Raw genomic sequence first — 21,399 nt, 5'->3', positions numbered from 1 at the left:
CTGCTCTTATAAGATTCCGACGTCTCTCGCAAGATTCTCCCTGTTGGAATTTGATATGCGCGTTTATGTTGGCCACAAAAGCAATACATATAGTATGGCATCATAATGTTTTTCCGTGACCTGAACGGAAAAAACATGCTCTTCAGTTACGTCCTTCAAATTCTGTGGTTCCAAAATGTGTTTGCATGGTTGCTTTCTAAGGAAAAAAATGGTGGCCTGGTTTTTGTCTTGAGCTGATGAGATTTAACTTTCCACAAAAGCCTCAGCTCGTAGCCGTATATTGAGCTGAAAATGCTAACACGCAGAATAGGTTTTACCACACAAAGGACCTTACTGATGACCTTTTCCTCATTACTTACAAGTTATGTAAAAACAACATAAACATACTGCGGCAAAATTTGTTGATAGTATTTCGCTCTCGCGTGTCCTCTGCGCTGCGTGCGAGCTATTGGAACTTTTGGTGTCGTTGGTCGAACTCGACGATGGCGACAGGGTGGTATCATGATGTGTCGATCGTCGAATGGGATCAACTGTAAGCTGAAGGAACACGACGCCTAACGTTATTGCTCGCTGCTGAAGGCCATCTCATAGTTTGTTTCAGCCGGCACATAGTAACAGCAGTTGTAATCTTCGGGAAACAACAGGAAGCCAACATATAACACGGATTTGCAGGAAGCCAACATACAACACGGATTTGCACTTCACCTGCTTTAGATTTACAATTGCAAGATATGCAATTTCATTACAGGAACTTCAGAACGCCTCTGATTTTCCAAGAAAAATTGAGCGCCGTCACACCAGAACACAGTAAGAACCTGTCTGAACAATCTGAGATCCTTTGGAATGACAGGTTTTTGTGTTCCTGAGTTAGTTCCTGGGCAACCAAATGGACTGGTTAGTTGCGATTCTGTAGTCCATGACAAGAGCATCACAAGAGAAGCTAATGTTATCCCTGCAAATTCCACCCAAGTTCCTTGCACTGCTGTTCATCCGGCTGCAGGGTATTTGGTATTGCACCGAACACACATCGAGCAGCTTCAATCCCAGAGATGGTGTTATGGAAAAATGCTGAAGCCTCTTCCATGTTTTTCTGCAGTTCCTCCGGGGAGATGCGCATGAAATACTTTGAGGAGGGTGCTTTTTGCTCGACAAACACGGCTGGTGCAATATCAGCAACTCTAACAAATCTTTCTGTCGCAGCCTCCCAGGAAAGCTCATGCCTCAATTCATCTGACAGTGGGATTGGATCTTCTCCCAATGCTTTCATCATTAGCCTGACAAACTCTTTCTCGGTATTGTACATGTGACAATTAGGAAACCTTTTGAAAAATTCATTTGAAGGATGGTTTGCACAGATCACAATCTTCCCCATCGCCAAAGCTTCTGCAGTCGTTGTGCATACCACATCTGTTGTGCTTGGGTTTATGAAAACCTTGTAGCTGAGGCAAACAACAGGTAGTACAACTCAGTTAGGTCAAGACTAAAAACTGATGGCATAGAGAATTTATCATAAATTTTTACTCAACATCAAATCATATAGCAGCCACTAAGGAGGTGAGAGAAAAGGATATTGCTTATCTGTTAAAATATTAAATACTCACTCGTGAAATATTGAATCTCCATGGTCGCGGCCTGGATAGACTCTAATATCTAAGCTCAATCGCTCAGCTGATGCTTTTACTTCATCAGAATCTTCCCCACTGCCATACAACTCCATTTTAAGGCCAGATAACTCCATTTGGTGCTTATGAAGCAGATGAAGAAGCTCTGTGTAACCTTTACTCCATACCATCTTTCCAATATAATATGCACCCTTGAAGAATGCCTGCTCTTTTTGGCATAGCTGCTGATGTTTCAATTTGCCAATTTCAATAAATTTGGGGTTAACTCCATGAACATTACAAATCACAGACCTAGGGACGTCCTGAGTTGCTGCAGACAATCTTATAACCTACATAAGGAGGGTTATAAGAAGAAAGAGTCAGAAAAACTGCAGATAACAATGCAAAAGAAAAGGAAGTTATGCATTTAAGAGCGTTGATCCCATGATTATATAAAATTATTAATAGATATTTAACCAATACAGATATGGATTTGATTACTGTTCCAAAAATATATATAAATACATCAGAACAACAAATGATGCCATTACTGTTTATGTTGTTTAGTAACCCAGGCAGATAATGACCTCAAAAAACAAAAACAAAAAAACGAGCAGGGTGCCTACTGCCCTCAAACAAGAAAAAAAATACAAGCAATTGATGCATACTATATTTTTTTGATTTAATCAGGTTATGGTCTGCGGTAGACCGGTAGCTGATAACAAACTACAACAATTAGGGGAATCCAACGAGTTTGAAGAATACTATATAGGTTAAGAATACGTTGCCTCTGGTCATGAAGAGTACAAAGTGGAACAAGAAAACTAGTACGTTACATACATAACCATTAATGGTCTAAGTGTAAGATTAGCACTATGTTTGTCTTCCACTAGAAGTTATCAGCTATGTGTTATGTGATCAATTATACATAGCCTACTTTCTACTATATTATAGAGCAACTGTCTCCATGTACTCCTGGAATGACATCTACACATTGTATTTATAGTGGCATCTGGTGGCATCTTGACATCAGCAGACAGACAGACCCATAAGTCAACCTACAGTTGTCAACTAATCATAGCTTCTCCTTTTCAAAACTGAGACTGTTGCAGAAGTTCAAGTTTAAGGGAGCTGTTAAGGGTATAGGTGTCAATCTAGGATTACCGCACCATGAAATGTTGCCTTTGATTTAGAATTGTGTATCCATATTGGATATATATTTTACCATTGGGCTACAGTAGGCAAAGTCAATATTGTCCATCCAGTCTAACAAAACCAACTGGATGTTAATTTTTTTGAGGCGAAAACTGGATGTTAATCACCACAGAGCCTAAACAAAAAGAAGAAACAACACAATAGAAAAATGGAAGTACTAACCTTATGGCAATAGATGTCCGTAACCCAAGAATTGATGTGTTTTAAGATAAATGCACTGATATATCCATTTTTCTCTCTTTTCACGTATTCCAAATAGTTCGTATGAACAACACCTATGACTTTTTGGAACTTGGTTTTCCACCTCCGTCCATGATGGTACCATGTAAGATGTTCTGGCTCTTCTAGCACTGCAATATCTGCTTTGTCATCAGATATGGTCTGGCTGATGTCCCCAACAGGTAGAATGCTCCTTTTCTCAGTTGAAAACTGCATATGGACATCACAAGTTAGTTTATCATATTATCTCAAGATAAAGGACATTATCTGCACAGCTCAATTGATGCTCTCCTAAATAAACAAATTTTACATTAGTGAGTTTATAGTTTCCTCCACTCTTCAAATGCTCAAGTCAGTGCCTAATTGAAAGGGGTAACGATGTTTCTCGCCATTCAATAATTCTCACATTCTACTCTGTGCTCCACCACCACAAATTTTCTAGCAATTCAAGCATTTAATGTAAAGGATGAATATACTCTTCGGAAAACAAACTACCCCATAGTCTCATACTACGTACTTCACTGGGACTGAGCAATGAGTTTTTTTTTTCTTTTTATGTGTTATAAGGGGGAAAGCGGATTAGCGGAATCTCCAAAAAAGAAAAGGAATAAAAAACTGGAAGCTCTGGTTTGCAGCAAGATGTAAACCGTGCTAATAAGTAACACATCCATACAGACACGGCGACATAACTTTACATATTAAATGAGAATTCAAACTGTATCCGTAAGATTTGTTCAACTTTTACCTTCCCAGGATAGAACTTTATATCGAACCTCGGTAACACCCCGATCCGCTCCTCAAGCCACCACCGCACGTAGGCTTCCTGCTCTGCCGGCGAACTGAACTTCATCTTGTTAGGATAAACAAGAATCTGATCCCCCTTGGACAGCCACGGCACCACCAGCGTAACATCCCAGTTTCCAGCCTTGGCGAGGTATGCGGCCCGAAACAGGGGGTTGACGGCGGTACCAGTCATCCATGGCAGGCTCGCGGTGGTGAATATTGCCACATACTGCTGCTTCCCCGCCATGGACACCAGAACCACCCAGCAACTAGCTGCTGCTGCAATGTCCAAGGAACACCGGTACTACTACTCAAATTGTATCACCTAAGAGGCTAAGAATAGCATAACGGAAAAGTTATATCACACCCGCTTTGTTTTGCTCTCCCTCATCTCATCTTCTTCTACAAGTCCGGCGAGCTCCGGCGAACCATTTAGAGTTCGGGGTTTGTGGGTACCTGTGTCCGGCGGATCTAGAGGAAGGTCGGGGCGGCAGGGTAGCGGGCGGTGGTGGCGGGAGAGACGGCGGCGAGGCGGGGCAGCGTTGGACCCCCGGCTGGGTCGTGCAGGGGCGGGGGCGAGCGTTGGCAGTGACTTGGAGTTGGAGAACCGGGCGGTCGAGACGGCGGCGTTGGATCCGGCGGTGGGAGCCGCCGGAGACGGGCAGGGCGGCGACGGAGGCGGGGGCAAATGGTGGAGGAAAGCTCGGAGAGAAGGGAGGGTCGGTGGAGGGAGGAGGGAGGGCGGGCCTCGTCGGCGCCGGGGACGGCGCCGGCGAGGCAGCGGGTCGGAGGAGGGAGGGCGGAGGCGTCGGGCGACGGGTGGGTGGAAGAAGGAAGAGGCAGGGGTGGGAAGAGATATGATGGGGGCTGGGCTGATCTGAGCCGTTTGTTTCGGATCGTACGGTCAGAAATTCGGTTTTGGGAGGATTCTCTACACTCAAGTGTGGTGTAGACAGCCGCAGGTCGATCCCTGTCGCATTCGGAGAATCGGTTCACCACACTAATTCGACGTCCCCCAAATGCAAACGTGACTCTCGCGCGCGAGGGGGCACACGGGAGAGATCTACGGAGGAACAGCCTGACAGGGACATCGATCTGAGCTCTTGGTCTCTAATTGTGGGCTTGAGTGCGCTAATCTGCTCTTGAACCAAACCACTTATGGCCATCCCATACAACTAATCAAGCAAAAATCTCAAACCATCCCATTCCCCAACCGGAGCACCCTGCTCGAACCAATCCATCCCGTACAAGTTGGATTGCCCTATGCCGTTCCACTTCCATAGCCCCCAACAAACACTCTCTGAATTCGAGACGGCGCGCGGACGGGGTTGAATTGGGAGGAAAGATGAGGAACTCACCTGTGTGGTTGGCGTCTTGGCGGGGCAATAGGTTGAGGAAACAGTGGGAGGCGAAGGTAATGAGGAAGGCAGGGCAGGGCAGGGCAGCCAGGTCCGTAAGGCGTTGGGAAAGTAGGTGCCGAGTGCCAACATCGTTGGCTGTCCCCGTCTGTCTCCCGGGCCCGAACGCACACGGGACCCGCGGGGATCTTGGCCTCGTATTCCAACGACCCAGCGAAGCCACACTGGGGAACTTGGGCCGAGAGGTAGTCTGGTTCGCCCGTCCCTACTGGGTCGTCGCCTAATCGTCGAATATACAAACTAGTGGGCTTTCGACGTGAGGGCCGGGATGAAAGGGGCCCACAGCACCCGGTCAACCAAGGTTATACAGGTGCGAAGTCCTTTTCACCCACTCGTGAGGTGGCCAGGAGGGAAAAAAATTCTCTAAACTCCCGATCCAGAGCCACCGTATTGGAGCCCCTCACAATCGATATGTGCAGGCCCACCAACAGAAGCCATATCCAGGCTCCCGTTTCTCTTGCGGCTCGATCGTTCACCAGCCGGCTCGCACATCCATCCCGAAGGAAACGACACAGGCTACGCAGGGTAGGTTCCGTGATTTTAGCAGATGCGGCGGCGTGGTGTTGGAACAGAAGGCACCAAGGTGCTGCCACCGATCGGATCGCCTCGCTGACTTCGGCGTTCGGCCTCGCCCACGTGATTTACCGATTGGATCGCCTCGGATCGGAGATCCTCCTCGTGTTCTCTTGTGCTTCGTCCTCTCTACCATTTAGACTTGGTCTGGCGTCTTGACTCGCGCCGCAACAATGAAGGAAGGAGGCTATGAAAACTCCGCCGAGGAGCAGCAGATAACACAGGTAGATGGCACTCCTTTTTACATGTATTGTAATTACAATCGTATTCTAATTACTATCTATCTCATACGGCATATATAAGATAGATGACAATGAACAACGATTCCATCACAATGGAACAAGTGGCACATCCGCACGCATCATCGTTGTCTGTCGACGCAAACACTCAAGGCAATGACAACACAGTACTGTAAGAAATTAAATTATATTATAATAATATGTCTTATGTCTTTTATTCTAAGCATATTTTTACAATAGGTTGTTGATAAAGATGGACCACATGTGATCATTCCTAAAGTCGGAATGTCTTTTGCGTCCGAGAATGATGCTTATGAGATGTACAACACCTATGCTGGTACAGTTGGGTTCAGCATTAGAAAGAGTGTTATAAAGCGTCGAGCAGATAAAACTATATACAATAGAGTTTTAGTTTGTAGCAGCCAAGGATATGCAGAAACAGGATCATCACATGCCACTACAAGGACGGGTTGCAAAGCTCTTATAAAGTTTACTGTCAGCAGAGAGAAAATTTGGACAGTGCAAAAGGTTGAACTTAGGGACCCTTTGGTTCGGCTTCGGGAGCCAGATTCGCGTCCAAAAATCTAGTATCCCAACCAAAGGCCTCCATCGGACGAATCGATTCCGAAAAATCACCCGATTCCCGCAGGTCACTTTGGAATCGGGTGAGACACCAAATTTCACCAATTCCGCTCCCTACCGACGCGACCTCGACGCGCCCCCGCCGCCGCGCCCCCCGCCGCCACCGCGCCCCCTGCTGCGCCCCCCGCCGCCGCCCGCCGCCCCCTGACGCGCCCTCGCCGCCGCGCCCCCTGCCGCGCCCCCCGACACGCCCCCCGCCGTCGCCCCCCGACGCGCCCCCGCCGCGCTCCCTGCCGCGCCCCACGCCACCGCCCACCGCCCCCGCCGCCCGCCCCCCGTGCTGGTAACGAAAAACAGAGGAGAAAGAGATAAGGAACGGGAAAAGGGAGAAGGGAAAAGGGAAAAAAAGAAAGAAGAAAGGAAAAATAGAAAGAAAAAAAGAGGAAAGAAATACAAAGAAAAAAATGAAAGAAAAAAGAAATTGTTCAATTATTTTTATAACGTAGATATATATTTTGTATAAATTATTATATATGTCAAATATTAACAAACATGAATATTTCATTTCCAAAACGGTCATCTACATGTCCATACGATTAATTAGCATATAAAGAGCCTTATGGGATCTCAGGGGTATAACAGAGATTTCTTACATAAATCCACAGCTGACAGTTGTTTCAGCCATACAGCTTTCAGCTTTCCCACAGCTGTCAGCTCACAGCAGCTTTCCCACAGCTGATTCCAGAAATCAGATTTTCAGGAATCCACAGCTGAACCAAACACACACTTAATCACAATCATACTTTAGCGACGCCAAAAAAGAAGCACATGCTGAGGTCACAATGACAGGTTATAGATGCAGACAGACACCTGATTGTTCAAATACGGGAAGCAGGGATGAAGCCAACTCAAGTTTATGAGTTCATGAAGCAGTTTTATGGTGGTGCTGATAAAGTTCCTGTCGGTATTTTACCGGTTGCCCACCGAGGGATATACCTAAGGTGGTAAGTTTTGGTGAGGAGACGCCGAAATCAGGAACTCGAAGGTGTAAGGAACACAAAGCTTAGACAGGTTCGGGCCGCTAGGCGCGTAATACCCTACGTCTTGTATGGTGGTTTGTATTGCCTTTGGTGTAGTTTGATCTGTAGATCTTCTTTTGAGTGGGGTCCCTGCCCTCGCTTATATATCCGAGAGGCGAGGGTTACAAAAATACTAACCAACTCCAGTTAAGGAATCGTACCAGAACACGTCTCGGGTAGATTTCTTCTGTATCAGTTAGCTCTATCTCCTACTTAAACGGGATAAATAAGAGATAAACGAGATAAATAAGAGATAAGACGGACTTAATCTCTTAAACCTCTTTAAACTATGTTATGTACACAGTCCCGTGGCCCCGGGTCTGACAAGCCCCCGAGCTCTTCGTAGCTGAGTACTGCAGACTTATCAAGTACTTTCGAAGTAGTCTTCGACTTCTTTGAAGTTCCGTCCTGAAATCCTTCTTCGAGTACTTACTCGGCTGCATCGAAGCTATGATGTGCTCATGCCCCGAATTATTTCTTTGGTATGGTGTGTGATTGAAAAATCGCACTCCATATCGAGTAGCCCCCGAGCCTTAGGTTGAATCGGAGAATCAAGCTGAGGGTCAAATTAAGCTTAAATCTTCCTTACTTACTCTTCGAATAAATTCAAAAAAATAAGTAGTCAATGCCACGTACCCCGCAGCCCCCGAGTCTTGAATCCAAATCCCTCAGAATTGGAAATAAGGATCCAAAAGCCGTGGCATGCAGATTAAAAACGTCAATATGGTAATTACCAATATGATGATACAAATGATGGAAGTTAGATCATGAATTTGAAAACCCCTTTTTTCGGTATAATGAACCCTGAAAAAATGATTAATCGAATATTTTATCTAAACAATCCACCAAATGACCCCTCATCTTCCGAATATTCCCTGAAACGACTCTTGACCTTCGCAACAATAGAACTTTGCCCCAACCGCTGGTTATTTAACCCCGCGGTAACTGCCAAGTAAAGACTGTGCTTCCAATCTGCAAATTGCCAAGAGCCTCAAAAAATCCCCAAATTGAGCCGTGCGCCCGTCGCCATCCTCCCGGCGAAATCCTCCCGCCCCGATCTCCCCGCCCCTCTCCCGCAGCCCCCGAGCAACTCGTGGCGAGCGGGTCCGGAGATGGCGCCCAAGAGATCAGAAACCAAAGGGAAAAAAGGAGGCGCAGCCGTCGACCGGGGAGTGAACATACAGTAAGTGTTCCCTCAATGATCTCAATAGGCTAGTTTCCGAGGGGTTGCTGCAAGACAAGAATCTTGTCAACTGGCGCCCCTCTTTCCGTGAACCTTTCCCTATGGAAAATGTTGACGAAATCGTCACATTTCACCATTTTGCCGAACGGGGATTGGCCCTCCCCTCTTGTTCGTTCTTCCGCGGCCTTCTTTATTATTACGGGTTTGAGCTCCATCACCTCAACCCGAACTCCATCAGCCATATTTCGATTTTTATCCATTTTTGTGAAGCTTTCATCGGAATCAAACCCCACTAGGATCTTTTCCGCTTCCTCTTCCGCGTCAAACCACAGCCCACCTAGAAAAACCTTTACGTTGCAGGGGCGCCGGCATCCAACTGCGTCAGCAGGCCGGCGACAAATATCTATCATACAAATTCCCCTCCAACCTCCCCAGGTGGAACAATCACTGGTTCTATATTGAGAACCATGCCCCCCAACTCCCAGCAAAATCAAACAATCCACTTGTAGTGAGGCCGGAGTGGAATCTTGAACTTTCCAGAGGAGATATGGATCAAGTCGAGGAACTATTAGACATCATAGAGGCACATAAGATGACGGGAGTGAACGGTGCATCCGTCATGTTCTCATTTTTCAAGCGTCGAGTCCAACCCATCCAACTGCGCCACAAGCTCGGATTCGAGTACGCGGGACTGAAGATCCTTCTCGCATGTGCGCAGAGGAACTACCAGACGAAGCCGCACTCCTCCGCACTACCAGGATTGTTTTGCGCACGAAGTCCGCCCAAACCAGTAAGTATTCGACTACTTTTTGTTGAAGACGAACTCTGTTCTGCCGCTGCTAACTGAAAACCTTCTGCAGGGACGCACAGAACTATACCGCAGCTACCCGCCGCAACCCGACATCCCTCGGCCGGACCACCTCCTCCCTAGCGCCGCTGTCGAAGCAAAGAGGGCTCGTATAGCCCAGGCTCTGCATAGCAGCGACTCCACGGAGGACAAGAACCCCCTGGTGAAGAAAGAAGCCGAAGGAGAGGCGAGAAGGGACAACTCATTCGGGCCAGTCGTCGGTTGGTGCGGAAGCGGAAAGCTGAAGCAATCGAATCTTCCAGGTATTGATTTGCTGCTTTGGTGAATTGCTGAACATCAATATTGTTATTCGCTAACAGTGTCCTTTTTGTAGTCCTTCCACCTCTTCACCCAGGACCGAGCCCGAAGAGGTGGGAGCAGCCCCATCAGCCGCCGCAGCCGTCACCATCGCCGTGGCGGGGACCACGCCACCGGCCGGTGAAACCCCACCGCCCGCAACGGAAACGTCGCGACAGGCCTTACGGGTGAAAAGGGCCGTCAAAAAGAAGTCTACACTGTAAGTTTGCATCTGGTAGCATAATAAACATGCTGCTTTTTTCGACTTGCATGATGACGGACTCGACTTCATCAAGGCTGCAAGCGCCGTGAACCTCGAGCTGAAACCGGCCTCGACTACCCTAGCCCCCGGGTCATCGACCCGAGAAGAGTCTACAAGCGCAGGGCCAGTCACGGCAGCTCCAGCCCCCGAGCCGTCAGCCCCCGAAGGGTTGACGCCCGCAGAGCCAGCCCCCGAGGCGGACGCGACACTGCCCGACTTGCCGCCCCCCGAGCTCCAACAAGTCAAAACCAGAGCTGGTGGCGGGAAACAAGTCGAGGCCCCTGATGCCGCTCTTACAGATGGCATGGGTAAGCATCTGACCGCCCATGGCTAACTGCCGAGACCCAGGCGCAATATTCTGAAAAACATTTACACTTGCAGGTGCCCAGCAGACACCACCTGAAGAAGCCGCCGGGACATCAAAGGGTCCCAGAGAAATGCTGAAGGCCGGGCGCGGATACAAGAACATCATCAACACCAACCTAGTGGATGACCCGAGGCTGACAGCCGAGAACATAAGGGGCTTCAGAAAAGCTTACAAGGAACTGTATGACTTTACCATGGTAAGTCCTGAGTACCCGTCTGCTTGTATGCGTTGTCGAATAGTTTTGACTCAATCTCCTCTTTTATGCAGGATGTGATCACTGACTCCCAGAAGAAATTAGAAAAACTGCGGGAAGTTGTGAGTGATCACCAAGAACTCGCTGCTCTGGAAAAGCGCGTCGACGACGAGAAGACAAAGAACTTGTATCTCGAGAAAGCCAACTCCGAGCTCCAACAGCAACTCGAGGAACAGAAGAAGGCGCTCGAGGCATAAAAGAACGCGCACCAGGAGCAGCTCAAAGAGCAAAAGAAAGCGCACCAAGGTAAGCCATTGCTCCCCTCGAGTACTTGCACTTATCAATTCATCCTGAATTCTGAAAAACTTTTCACCACAGAACTTAGGAGAATCTTAATGTGTAAAGAAGAGCTACTTACCGATGTGAAGAACCTACTCTATCGCCATACAGATGACGTCGAGAGGCTACAGAAGGTGATCAGCGATACTGAATAACAGTTCGCCGACTGCCTTCAACAAGTCAAGACGCTGGGCGAAAAGGACGAGCAGCGATAGAAAGAGCTGGAAGACCTCAGGAGGGCCACCAGGAGCTAGTAGACATGGTGGGTCCACCAGAAGAAGGCGAAGCAAGCCAGCGGCCCTTGCTGGAGCGGCTTCGCGAAGCCCCGAAGAAGGTGCTCAAATTCCTATCAGAAGCTCCGGTCGCATGTGTCAGCAACACCCTCGCGTTTGTGAAGTCCTTCTTGCCAGACGTGCAGCTAGATATATTTGCTCAGGGAATGGCAGCGGACTGCACCGAGGAACAATTCGACGATTACATCCGGGAAGCCTAACCTCTAGCAGAACAAATAGTACAAAGTGTACTGCAGGATTAGGGTGTAAGAAACAAGTACTTATTCCCCTGTATATATACTGTATTTGATGTCTCTACTTGTGTGTGTGCTGTGGCTGAATTGGAATCCAAGCTTAAAGGCTAAGTAGTAGACACTACCCCGGGTACAGCGACCTGAAGGTAGCCTAGCTCCAAGTAGGAACTCATCTAACAAGTTAGCCACAACCCGATCGAGCGGGTCTAAACTGTTAGGAAAGAACGCGAGCACCGTCGCGAGATTGCCGTGCTTAAGGCAGAAAAATAAAACTACCCTAAGTGCATCGACTCTGGATGAAGTCGAGGTCGCTCCTCATATGGGTGCGCTCCACGAATTAGGTAAGAACCGGATAAGCGGATCAAACTCGTTGGGAGCAAACGCGGGCATCGCCGCGGGTCTGCCTTGTGTAAGGCAAAAAATGAAACTACCCTGAGTGCAACGACTCAGGATGTAGTCGAGGTAGCTCTTCATGCGAGCTCATCCAACAAATTGGGTATAAATGTAAGTGCAATCAAGCTCTTTGTGGGTTTTGGCGTTGATGACCACCTAATTAGGGAACTAATGAGATTCATCGAGATGATATGCAGGTAATTTAAAAAGAAGATGATGTACAGGTTGAGGATACCCCAAATTCATTTGATGGCTATCTTGACTCATGAAGGCTTAATTTATTTTATATTTTGAACATTGAGTTTAAGGAAAGCCGTACTATAAAGAGGGATCCAAGAACAACTGTCCAACTGTTGAACCAAATGCTCAAATCCTGAAAACCACATCTTCATACTCAACCAAAACAGTCAGCAAAATTTCACATCCAGCAGAGTTTTTTTGATGGGTGCGGCAGTGCCGCGCCTTGGTGCGGCAGTGCTGCACTTAATGTACCATTGGAACCAGAGGGGTATAAATTCCCCAACGGTTACTGACCTCCCAACAGTGCTCCCAAACGTTCAGATTCGCAGAAGAAAGAACCAGAGCTCTTCTCTCTCTCCTCCATTGCTCCCACCTCTTCCCCCAAGCGGATCTCCACATCCAACCACCAAATCTTGAGGGAAAGGGCAGCAAACTTCGATTGTAGAGCAGATCTACTGTTTCCCCTACTCAAAAGAGCATTTGGTTCACATTTGGCCGGCGGTTCTAGGGTCTGTTACTCTTGGAGTTTGCTCCTAGCCGGCTAGTGGTCGCCCTTGTGCTTGCCCCTCCGTGTAGCAGCCTTGGGAGGTCTGTAACTTTCCCTTGCAGTTAGTAAAATCACTCCTCATCTCAAGAGTTCACTCTCTTGACTTGAGAACGAGGACGGGCCGACCTTTGTGGTGAAGCTCAAGCCTTTTGTGGCAGCCTCAACAACGTGGACTTAGGCCAGCCTTTGTGGCGACGCCGAACCACGGGATAAATCCTTGTCTTGCGTGTTGATTTGCTTTATTGTTTAGATACTTGCTTGTTCTAGGTTTGAGGCCGATCTACTTATCTACTGTGGTGTTATCTGTTTTAGCTCCATATATGTGTTGCTGACACCTGCAGGAAACCTAGAAATTAACTCGATCTACTTTTGGTTCGTCAGTTTTTGAACTCAGTAATTTCTGTTCTGTTGAGCACGGCAGTGCCACACTCGGCACAGCAGTGCTGCACTCACCTCTAACGAGAATTTGGAGTTGAGTTTTTACAGGCCTATTCACCCCCCCTCTAGGCCTCTTTACTGGTCCAGTGATCCTACAATAAACCAGTCGAATGGATCGATTTTGTTGGGATAAATGCAGTAGTGAGCAACCATTCAAGGCCGTGGTGGAAGTTGATTTGTAGAAGGTAAGAACGGAGCCGAGGCTTCCGTCAAAACATGAAGTCGATAAGATATGAACGTGGCCGTAGCCTCCGTAAAATTCATGACAAGAAGTTGATTTATATAAGTACTACACGTGGTCGTAGCCTCCGTGTGTTCATAAAGGAATTTACAACCCGAATCTTGTGGTGCATAGCCTCCAAATTAATTCGAGAGAAAAAAGATCGCCTAGACGCCCATAGATTTAGCTATCCCCGAACAACTTCTCATGGGTAGAACTTGCGCAGGTTCTGAATGTTCCAAGAGTTCGGGACATCTTGGCCCTCAGGGTATTCTAGTCGAAATGACCCTGGTCTTGTAACCTACTTGACGACGAACGGGCCTTCCCATCTTGAGTTGAGCTTGTGTAGGCCGATCTCGTCTTGGATGCGACGTAAGACCAAGTCGCCTATGCTGAACGGCCGCTCCTTCACATTGCGATCGTGATATCGCCGAATCCCCTGCAGGTATCGGGCTGACTGAACAAGAGCGGTGCAACGAGCCTCTTCGACAGAATCAAGCTCTAAGTGCCTCGCCTCGTCCGCCCCGCCTTCGTTGTACATTTCAACCCTTGGGGACCTCCACATGATGTCGGCCGGTAATATGGCTTCAGATCCATACACGATAAAGAAAGGCGTTTGTCCTGTGGCTTTGGACGACTGAGTCCGAAGCCCCCAGACGACATGTGGCAGCTCATGTATCCATTTGCCTCCCTTCTTGCTGTTTTCATCGTAGAGTCTCTTCTTGAGGCCATCGATTATCATGCTGTTCGCCTTTTCGACTTGTCCATTGGCTCTTGGGTGTGCAACAGAAACATATTTAATCTCAATGCATGCATTCTCATAGAACTCCCAGAACTGGTTGGCCGTGAAATTTAATCCCAAGTCCGTGATGATGGTATTCGGGAAGCCGAAACGGTGCAAAATATCAGAGATGAAATCAACAACCCGATCTGGTGTGAGCTTAGCTATTGGCTTATACTCGATCCACTTGGTAAACTTGTTGATAGCCACCAACACATGGGTGAAACCGCCTGGCGCCGTTGTGAAGGGGCCAATCATATCAAGGCTCCAGCAAGCAAAGGGCCAGGATGGCGGTATGGTGATGAGGATATAGGCTGGAACATGAGACTACTTGCCGAAGAATTGACAGTTTTGGCACCTGCGCACGAGACCCTCCGCATCAGATACCACGGTGGGCCACCAGAAACCGGCCCTGTAAGCTTTCCCGACCAGCGTTCTTGAAGCTGCGTGGTTACCGCAGACACCCTCGTGGATCTCCCGCAGTATGTCATAGCCATCTTCTTTTGTGACGCACTTCATGAGGACGCCTGACCGAGCACCGCGCCGATAGAGCTTGCTGTCGACTAGGACAAAACCCTTGCTTCTGCGCATGACGCGTGCCGCCTCTGCGCTTCTGGCATCAATTCCTGCTGGTAGCCTTTGATCTCGGATGAAGTCGATAAAAACCTCTCGCCAGTCCTCCCCCAGCACCATAACCTCTCGATCGGGTTGTTGGGGACCCGCGTCGATGGTTACCTGCGGAGAAGACTTGATGAATGGCTGCTTGAGCTCCTGGACAAAAACTCCCGATGGAACTTGAGCACGAGTTGACCCCAGCTTGGACAAAGTATCTGCACCAACATTGTGCTCCCGTAGCATATGATGAACCTCCAGACCGGAAAATTTGTTTTCCAACTTGCGCACTTCCTGTACAGAGGCGTTCATCGTCTCTTTGTTGCAGTCCCACTTTTTGTTGACTTGCTGAACGACAAGACGAGAGTCACCGTACACAAGTAGTCGCTTGATCCCTAGTGATATCGCCAAACGGAGCCTGTGAATTAAGGCTTCATACTCGGAATCATTGTTGGATACCTCCCACAGGATCTGAAGGACATACTTCAATTGCTCGCCCCGTGGAGAAATAAGCAGAACTCCGGCGCAGCCGCCATCGAGCTTGAGGGACCCATTAAAGTACATGGTCCAGTGCTCTAGCTTGTCGACTGGAGTTGGGACTTCATTCTCCCTCCATTCAGCCATGAAATCGACTAGAGCTTGAGACTTGATTGCAGTGCGTGGCTTGAAGTCGATTGACAAAGCCCCCAGTTCCACTGCCCACTTTTATATACGCCCCGTGGCATCTTGATTATGAAGAATATCCGTCAGCGGGAAATCCGTGATCAAATGATCTTGTACTCATCGAAATAATGGCGCAATTTTCTTGATGCGATTAGAATTGCATATAAAAGCTTTTGAACGGCGGGGTATCATACCTTGGATTCGGAGAGTACCTCGTTGATGAAGTAGACAGGCCTCTGCACTCCAAATGCATGGCCTTCCTCGCCTCGCTCGACTACAATAGCACTGCTGACAACATGAGTTGTTGCCGCGATGTAAAGTAGTAGATCTTCCACCGGCAATGGTGCTCTAAGGATTGGAGGAGACTGAAGGTGATGTTTCAGATCATCCAGAGCCCGCTCGGCCTCCTCGGTCCATTGGACCTTATCTTGGCGTTTCAGGAGCTTGAAGAAGGGTAGTCCTTTCTCTCCGAGTCGGGAGATGAACCTGTTCAGAGCTGCCATACAACCTGTTAGCTTCTGCATATCTTTGATTGTGGCCGGAGCCCCCATATCAGTAATGGCCGAAATCTTTACAGGGTTGGCTTCGATGCCCCGATTGCTGACGATGAACCCAAGCAATTTCCCTGAAGGTACTCCAAAAACGCACTTGGTTGGATTGACCTTTCACCGAAATCTGCGCAGACTGCTGAACGTTTCTTCCAAATCTGCGATCAAGTCGTCGGAATCCCTAGTCTTGATGACCACGTCATCCACATAGGCCTCAACGTTCCGATGCAGCTGATCCGCGAAGCACATCTGGATCGCACGCTGATATGTTGCTCCTGCGTTTTTCAACCCGAAGGACATGGTTTTGTAGGCATATTCCCCGTACGGGGTGATGAACGCTGTCTTGATTTGGTCCTCCTCCTTGAGCGCAATCTGATGATATTCTGAAAATAACAATCAAGGAAATAAAGAAGGACACAACCAGCCGTCGAGTCGACAACTTGGTCAATGCGCGGGAGCCCAAAGTGATCTTTGGGACAGTGCTTGTTGAGATCAGTGTAGTCGACACGCATTCTCCATTCATTATTCTTTTTTCTTACAAGAACGGGATTAGCTATCCACTCTGAATGGATTACTTTTTTAATGAATCCAGCCACGAGAAGTTTAGCTATTTCCCACCTAATCGCCTCACGCTTGTCGTGGGCAAACCTTCGCAGGCGTTGCCTTTTCGGCACAGCTTTTGGGTGTACATTCAGACTATACTCGATCAGCTCCCTGGGCACCCCTGGCATATCCACTGGTTTCCATGTGAATAAGTCTCGGTTAGCCCGTAGGAAAACTGACGAGCGCGAGTTCCTATTTCTCACCTAAGCCCGCGCCAATAACGGCGGTCTTAGATGGATCACCCTCATGGAGCTGGATCGTCTTGAGGGCCATGTCATCCGTCAACTGGATGCTCGACTTGCTGGCCTTTCTCGAAGGAATCTCCAGCCTAGACTGAGAGAGCTGCTGCGCAGCCGCAAGTACTTCTCCCGAAGCATCTGGCACACGAGTAGTCAAAGCGTACTGGATCGCCTCCTTATTGCAGTCATACGACTTCTTCAAGTCACCCCGGAGAGTGAGTACTCCACTGAGTCCTGGCATCATGAGAAGCATATAAACGTAATGTGGCACTGCCATAAACTTGGCGAGTGCCGGATGACCTAATATTGCATGGTAAGAAGATTCGAAATTAGCCACTTCGAATTTGATGAATTCAGTGCGGTAGTTCTCCCTCGCGCCGAAGGTGACTGGGAGAACTACCGTACCAAGTGAGTCTGCCGTGTTACTTGGGACGATGCCATAGAAGGGGGACTTGCTCGGAACCAGCATGTCCTTGAGGTCCAGGCCTATCTTCCTCAGAGTGCTGGCGAAGATGAGGTTAAGACCGCTCCCACCATCGATGAGCACCTTGGTGAGCCTGACCTCTGCCACCACAGGATCCAGAACCAGGGGGAACTTGCCGGGCTCCAAAAAGCTCATCCACTGGTCGTCGCGGGAGAATGAGATGGGGACCTCCGACCAACGGAGAGGTCGTGGTGCCGCCGGCTCGACAGACATGATCTCCCGAAGAAGCAGCTTCTGGTCCCGCCTGGAGCCGAAATCCCCATCACCTCCGAAGATGACGTTGACGGTCTTCGAAGCGTCCTGGAACTTCGGGTTGCGCCCTTGGTCCTCTTGGTCGTCATCCTTGAGTTCTTTGTCCGCAGGCTTCTTATTCTTCTTACCACCACCGGAGTTGCTGAACGTCCTCCGGAGATGGTAGCAGTCGATGGCCGCATGGTTGGCACCTGGATGCCATGAGCACTTCTTCTGCAGGAGCTTCTCGAACTCTTCCTGCGTCGTCGACTTCTTGCCCAGCGAGGGACCATCCACAGCCGCGATGAGATCATCTGGCTTGCATTTTTGGGGTGGACCCTAATAGTCCCTGTCTCACCCGGTTTAGAAAAGGTAACCGAATGCATCCCATATGTGCGCCAGGATCAAGTTCCGCACATACAGTAGACGTCACAAGCGAATATCCGAACAATGCATTAACGAATAAGAGTATAACAGAACTTTATTACATGACCGACAGTCTTAACCTTAAGCGAAATAAATAAACGTCGATAAATAGCAGCGGACTTCAACTTCACAGGCAGTTGACTGGGAGACACTCGCCTAGAAATCTCCAATATCTTCGGGAAACTCCGGAAAGTTATCTCGTTCTGAGCAGCATTGGTTTTAATAAAGCAAGCGTGAGTACACTTTATGGTTGGTACTCAGCAAGTGGAGTAAATTATATGACATGCAAGGCCAAATCAAGAATAAGCTGACATGGTTTGACTGCGATAAGCATTTTAGTTGGTCAAGTTTTATTTAGCAAGCATTAACTAGGTTTAAGTTTATACCAACCCTTATATAAAAACTGATTAAATAAACAACATCAACCATAAAGAACAGCAGCTTAAATCATCTTCAAGTTCAATTATCATGTGAGGGTCCAAGCCGCTCTTAACCGTGAGCACGGCTGATATATCAGTTTTCACTCTGCAGAGGTTGTACACTTTACCCACAGCTCGTGTTTCCCTTTATGCCCGGGTTTGCAAGTCCCTTAAACACTTCCGAGGTGAGTGGCAGGGATTCACTACGAGGCCTTTACAAAGATTCCCTAACTCATGATAATCCGCTAAGGTTTCAAGTCAAAGCGGTCATAACCCTCCCTATTGAGGAAAATACCTTAGCCAAGGTTCACATAGCTATGTGCCTCAAAGGACCGAGCTATACCCCGTCAATGCAACCCCTCTTGCCCTTTCGGTAAGATCATCACAAGCTAAGGTTTCTAATTAATTAGCCAAGACCAGAGCCATATAGTACTGTGGTTGTACTGTTTTCCTGGGTGGTTCTCCATGTTCCAATTCATTCGATAATCTTGTTTTATTGCCATAACAATATTCCAGAGGACATGAAAGATATAGGAGGTAACATGATTTCCAAACATCCAAAAACTATTAAAAAGCAATTAGCGTAGCTATAACATAAATAAAACAACCCAGGTTTAAACAAGGAAGTTAGATAAAATCTAGTCATATCCTTAATTGGGTTCCATCATATTCTAGACACATGCATGCATAAAAGTAAAGGTGTAATTGTGATATTAATAGGACTGAAAACATGATCAAGGACCACTTGCCTTCGTTAGCAAGCTGCTGCTGCTCAGGAAATTCTTCAAAGTCTTGTCCTTGCGGATCCTCGAACTGCGCACCGTCTAACGTCGCACACAAGCACATACAAACAAGCAAACAAAATAAAATAAGAACAGTACACCAATCATTGAAAACAGAACAAAATAATATTTTAAAAACATTGTACAAGTCGTAAGGATCGCGTGAGCGCAAGAATCGATGAAATCGGAGTTAAAACGGAGAAGTTAGGGCTAAAACGGGGTTCCAGGGGCTTATCTGCGAAGATTTGGGTCTAAAAGGCCCTAAAACAGGGAAACCAGGGGCTAGATCGTAATTAAACCCTAAACAGAGGGGTTAGAACGCAAAATCTAGGGATAATGGACGGCGGGTTCGATTTTGAAAAACCTCAGGGGCCTAAACAGAAGAAATAGGACCTAAACGCGAATACTTTTGAGCTGGAAGGGACGGCGGGTTGATTTCGGGGAAACTTAAGGGCTCATCTGCAAAACGGCACGGTTGACCGGTACCCGCTCGGTTTTGACTCGCGGCTGAGCGGATCTGGGCCGTTGGATCAAGATCCAACAGCCAGGGGGGCGAGCGGGCTCGAGCGGCGGAGGGAAGGCGCCGGCGGCGACCCGAGCGGCGGAGGCTCGCCGGACATCACGCGAAAATGCGTTTCCGGCGACCATTCGGGACGGGATTTGGTCGGGGAGAGAGAGGGGAACGAGGGGAACTGATTTAGGGTAAAGAGAGGGAGAGGCGGCGGCCGTGAGCGGCGGCCGGCGGCGAGGGGTGGCGCGGGGCGTCGGTGACGGCCGTGCGTGCGCGGGGGAGCGGGAGGGAGGAAAAGGAGAGGCGGCAGGGGGTCCTCACCACCACGCGGTGCTTCGAGACGGCTCGTGCGACGGCGGGGAGCAAGGAAGCGGCGGCGCGGCGACGGCCCGAGACACGGGCGGCAATGGCGGCGGCGGCGGGCGCAGCTGCTAGGGTTAGGGCGGGGGTGGCGGCTGCGGCGTGGAGGACAGGGCACGGGGGCGGCGGCTTAAGTAGGGGGCGGCCGCGGGCGCCTGGGCGTGCGGGCCCGAGGCGGAGACGGCGCGGAGGGGCGGTCGAGCTCGGGCTCGGAACAGAGTCCCGGTCGGTGCGGGGAAGGAGGAACCGACCGGCGGGACCCACGCGCCAGAGAGGGAAGGAGGGGAGGGAGCGAGCGGATCGGGCCGGGGGCGTGAAAGGTTGGTGGGCCGCGCGCTCGGGAGAGAAAGAAGAGGGAAGAGAGAGAGAGGGCCGCGGCTGGGCTGCCAGGGGGAGCGGGCCGCGCGCGCAGGAGAAAGGAGGGAGGGGAGGGAGGCTGCGGGCCGGCTGGGCTGGGCCCAAAGGAGAAGAGAGGGAGAGGGAAAAAGAAAGAAGAAGAACAATTGCTTTTGAACTTGAATCAAGAATTTGAATTCAAACTTAAATCCGAATGAACTACAACCAAGGAAACAATGCAAAGAGCATGAATGCGCATGACACATATTTTCCCTTACATTTATTTTATACTTTAAGAAAATTGCTTACCAAAAATCATGTAACCCTTTGTTGTTGCGGTTGTCGTTTGTGCGCCTCAGATTGCTATCTTGGTGCCGCGGGAACCGCTCCCGCATCTTCTCCTCCTGCTCGGACCAATCATGCATCATATCATGAAGGCCCGCAACAGTCTTCGGCCTGTTCCGCCCAAAATCCCTGTAGATGCCTGGGTCGGTGATGCCGTTGTAGAAGCAGTCGATGATGTCGTCCTCCGAGATGTTCGCGATGGTGGTGCGGACGTCGAAGAAGCGACGTGTGTAGGACCGCAATAGCTCGTTACGTTCCTATTTACACTGAGCAAGATCGTGACGAGTGTAGGACCGCAATCGCTCCCTGGAAGTTGTTGATGAAGACCCTCTTGAGCCGTTCCCAGGAGTCGATGGAGTTGTTGCGTAGGCTCTCCAGCCACGTGAGCGGCGCAGGGTCCAAAGCCATCGGGAAGTAGACGACCTTGGTGATGTTCGAGCCCCCTGCAACCTCCATGGTCGTGGAGTAGCAACGTAGCCACTGCTGAGGAGCCTACTT

General features: G+C 49.0%; 1 protein-coding gene across 4 annotated transcripts; it reads right to left on the bottom strand.

Annotated features, from left to right (window-relative positions):
- Positions 1-624: 624 nt before the first annotated feature.
- LOC112872938 (digalactosyldiacylglycerol synthase 2, chloroplastic-like) lies at positions 625-5,192 on the bottom strand. 4 transcript variants are annotated; one of them, XM_025935973.1, is made up of 5 exons: positions 5,177-5,192; positions 3,781-4,097; positions 2,979-3,245; positions 1,602-1,951; positions 947-1,439 (listed from the first exon to the last, which is right to left on the bottom strand). In XM_025935973.1, exons 2-5 carry the CDS (start codon positions 4,063-4,065, stop codon positions 947-949), a joined length of 1,395 nt encoding a protein of 464 aa, XP_025791758.1. In that variant the 5' UTR covers positions 4,066-4,097; positions 5,177-5,192. The 4 variants fall into 4 exon arrangements, with proteins under 4 accessions (XP_025791759.1, XP_025791758.1, XP_025791760.1 ...); XM_025935975.1 differs by lacking the exon at positions 5,177-5,192 and adding an exon at positions 4,275-4,630; XM_025935972.1 differs by lacking the exon at positions 5,177-5,192 and adding an exon at positions 4,186-4,415.
- Between the last annotated feature and the right edge of the window lie 16,207 nt (positions 5,193-21,399).

This window comes from Panicum hallii, chromosome 9 (assembly GCF_002211085.1).
Source record: "Panicum hallii strain FIL2 chromosome 9, PHallii_v3.1, whole genome shotgun sequence".
In the NCBI taxonomy this organism is placed as follows: Eukaryota; Viridiplantae; Streptophyta; class Magnoliopsida; order Poales; family Poaceae; genus Panicum; species Panicum hallii.
Note: the sequence above shows the minus strand (reverse complement) of the source record. Positions and strands in the feature narration are given on the sequence as shown.

Bases quoted from the DNA above. Each gene is read 5' to 3' on its own strand.
- LOC112872938 (XM_025935973.1), bottom strand. From the start codon at position 4,065: ATGGCGGGGAAGCAGCAGTATGTGGCAATATTCACCACCGCGAGCCTG. The intron at 3,246-3,780 runs GTAAAAGTTGAA...GTCCATATGCAG, and splicing joins TAAAGTTCTATCCTGGGAAG to TTTTCAACTGAGAAAAGGAG. The intron at 1,952-2,978 runs GTTAGTACTTCC...CTCCTTATGTAG, and splicing joins CGGACATCTATTGCCATAAG to GTTATAAGATTGTCTGCAGC.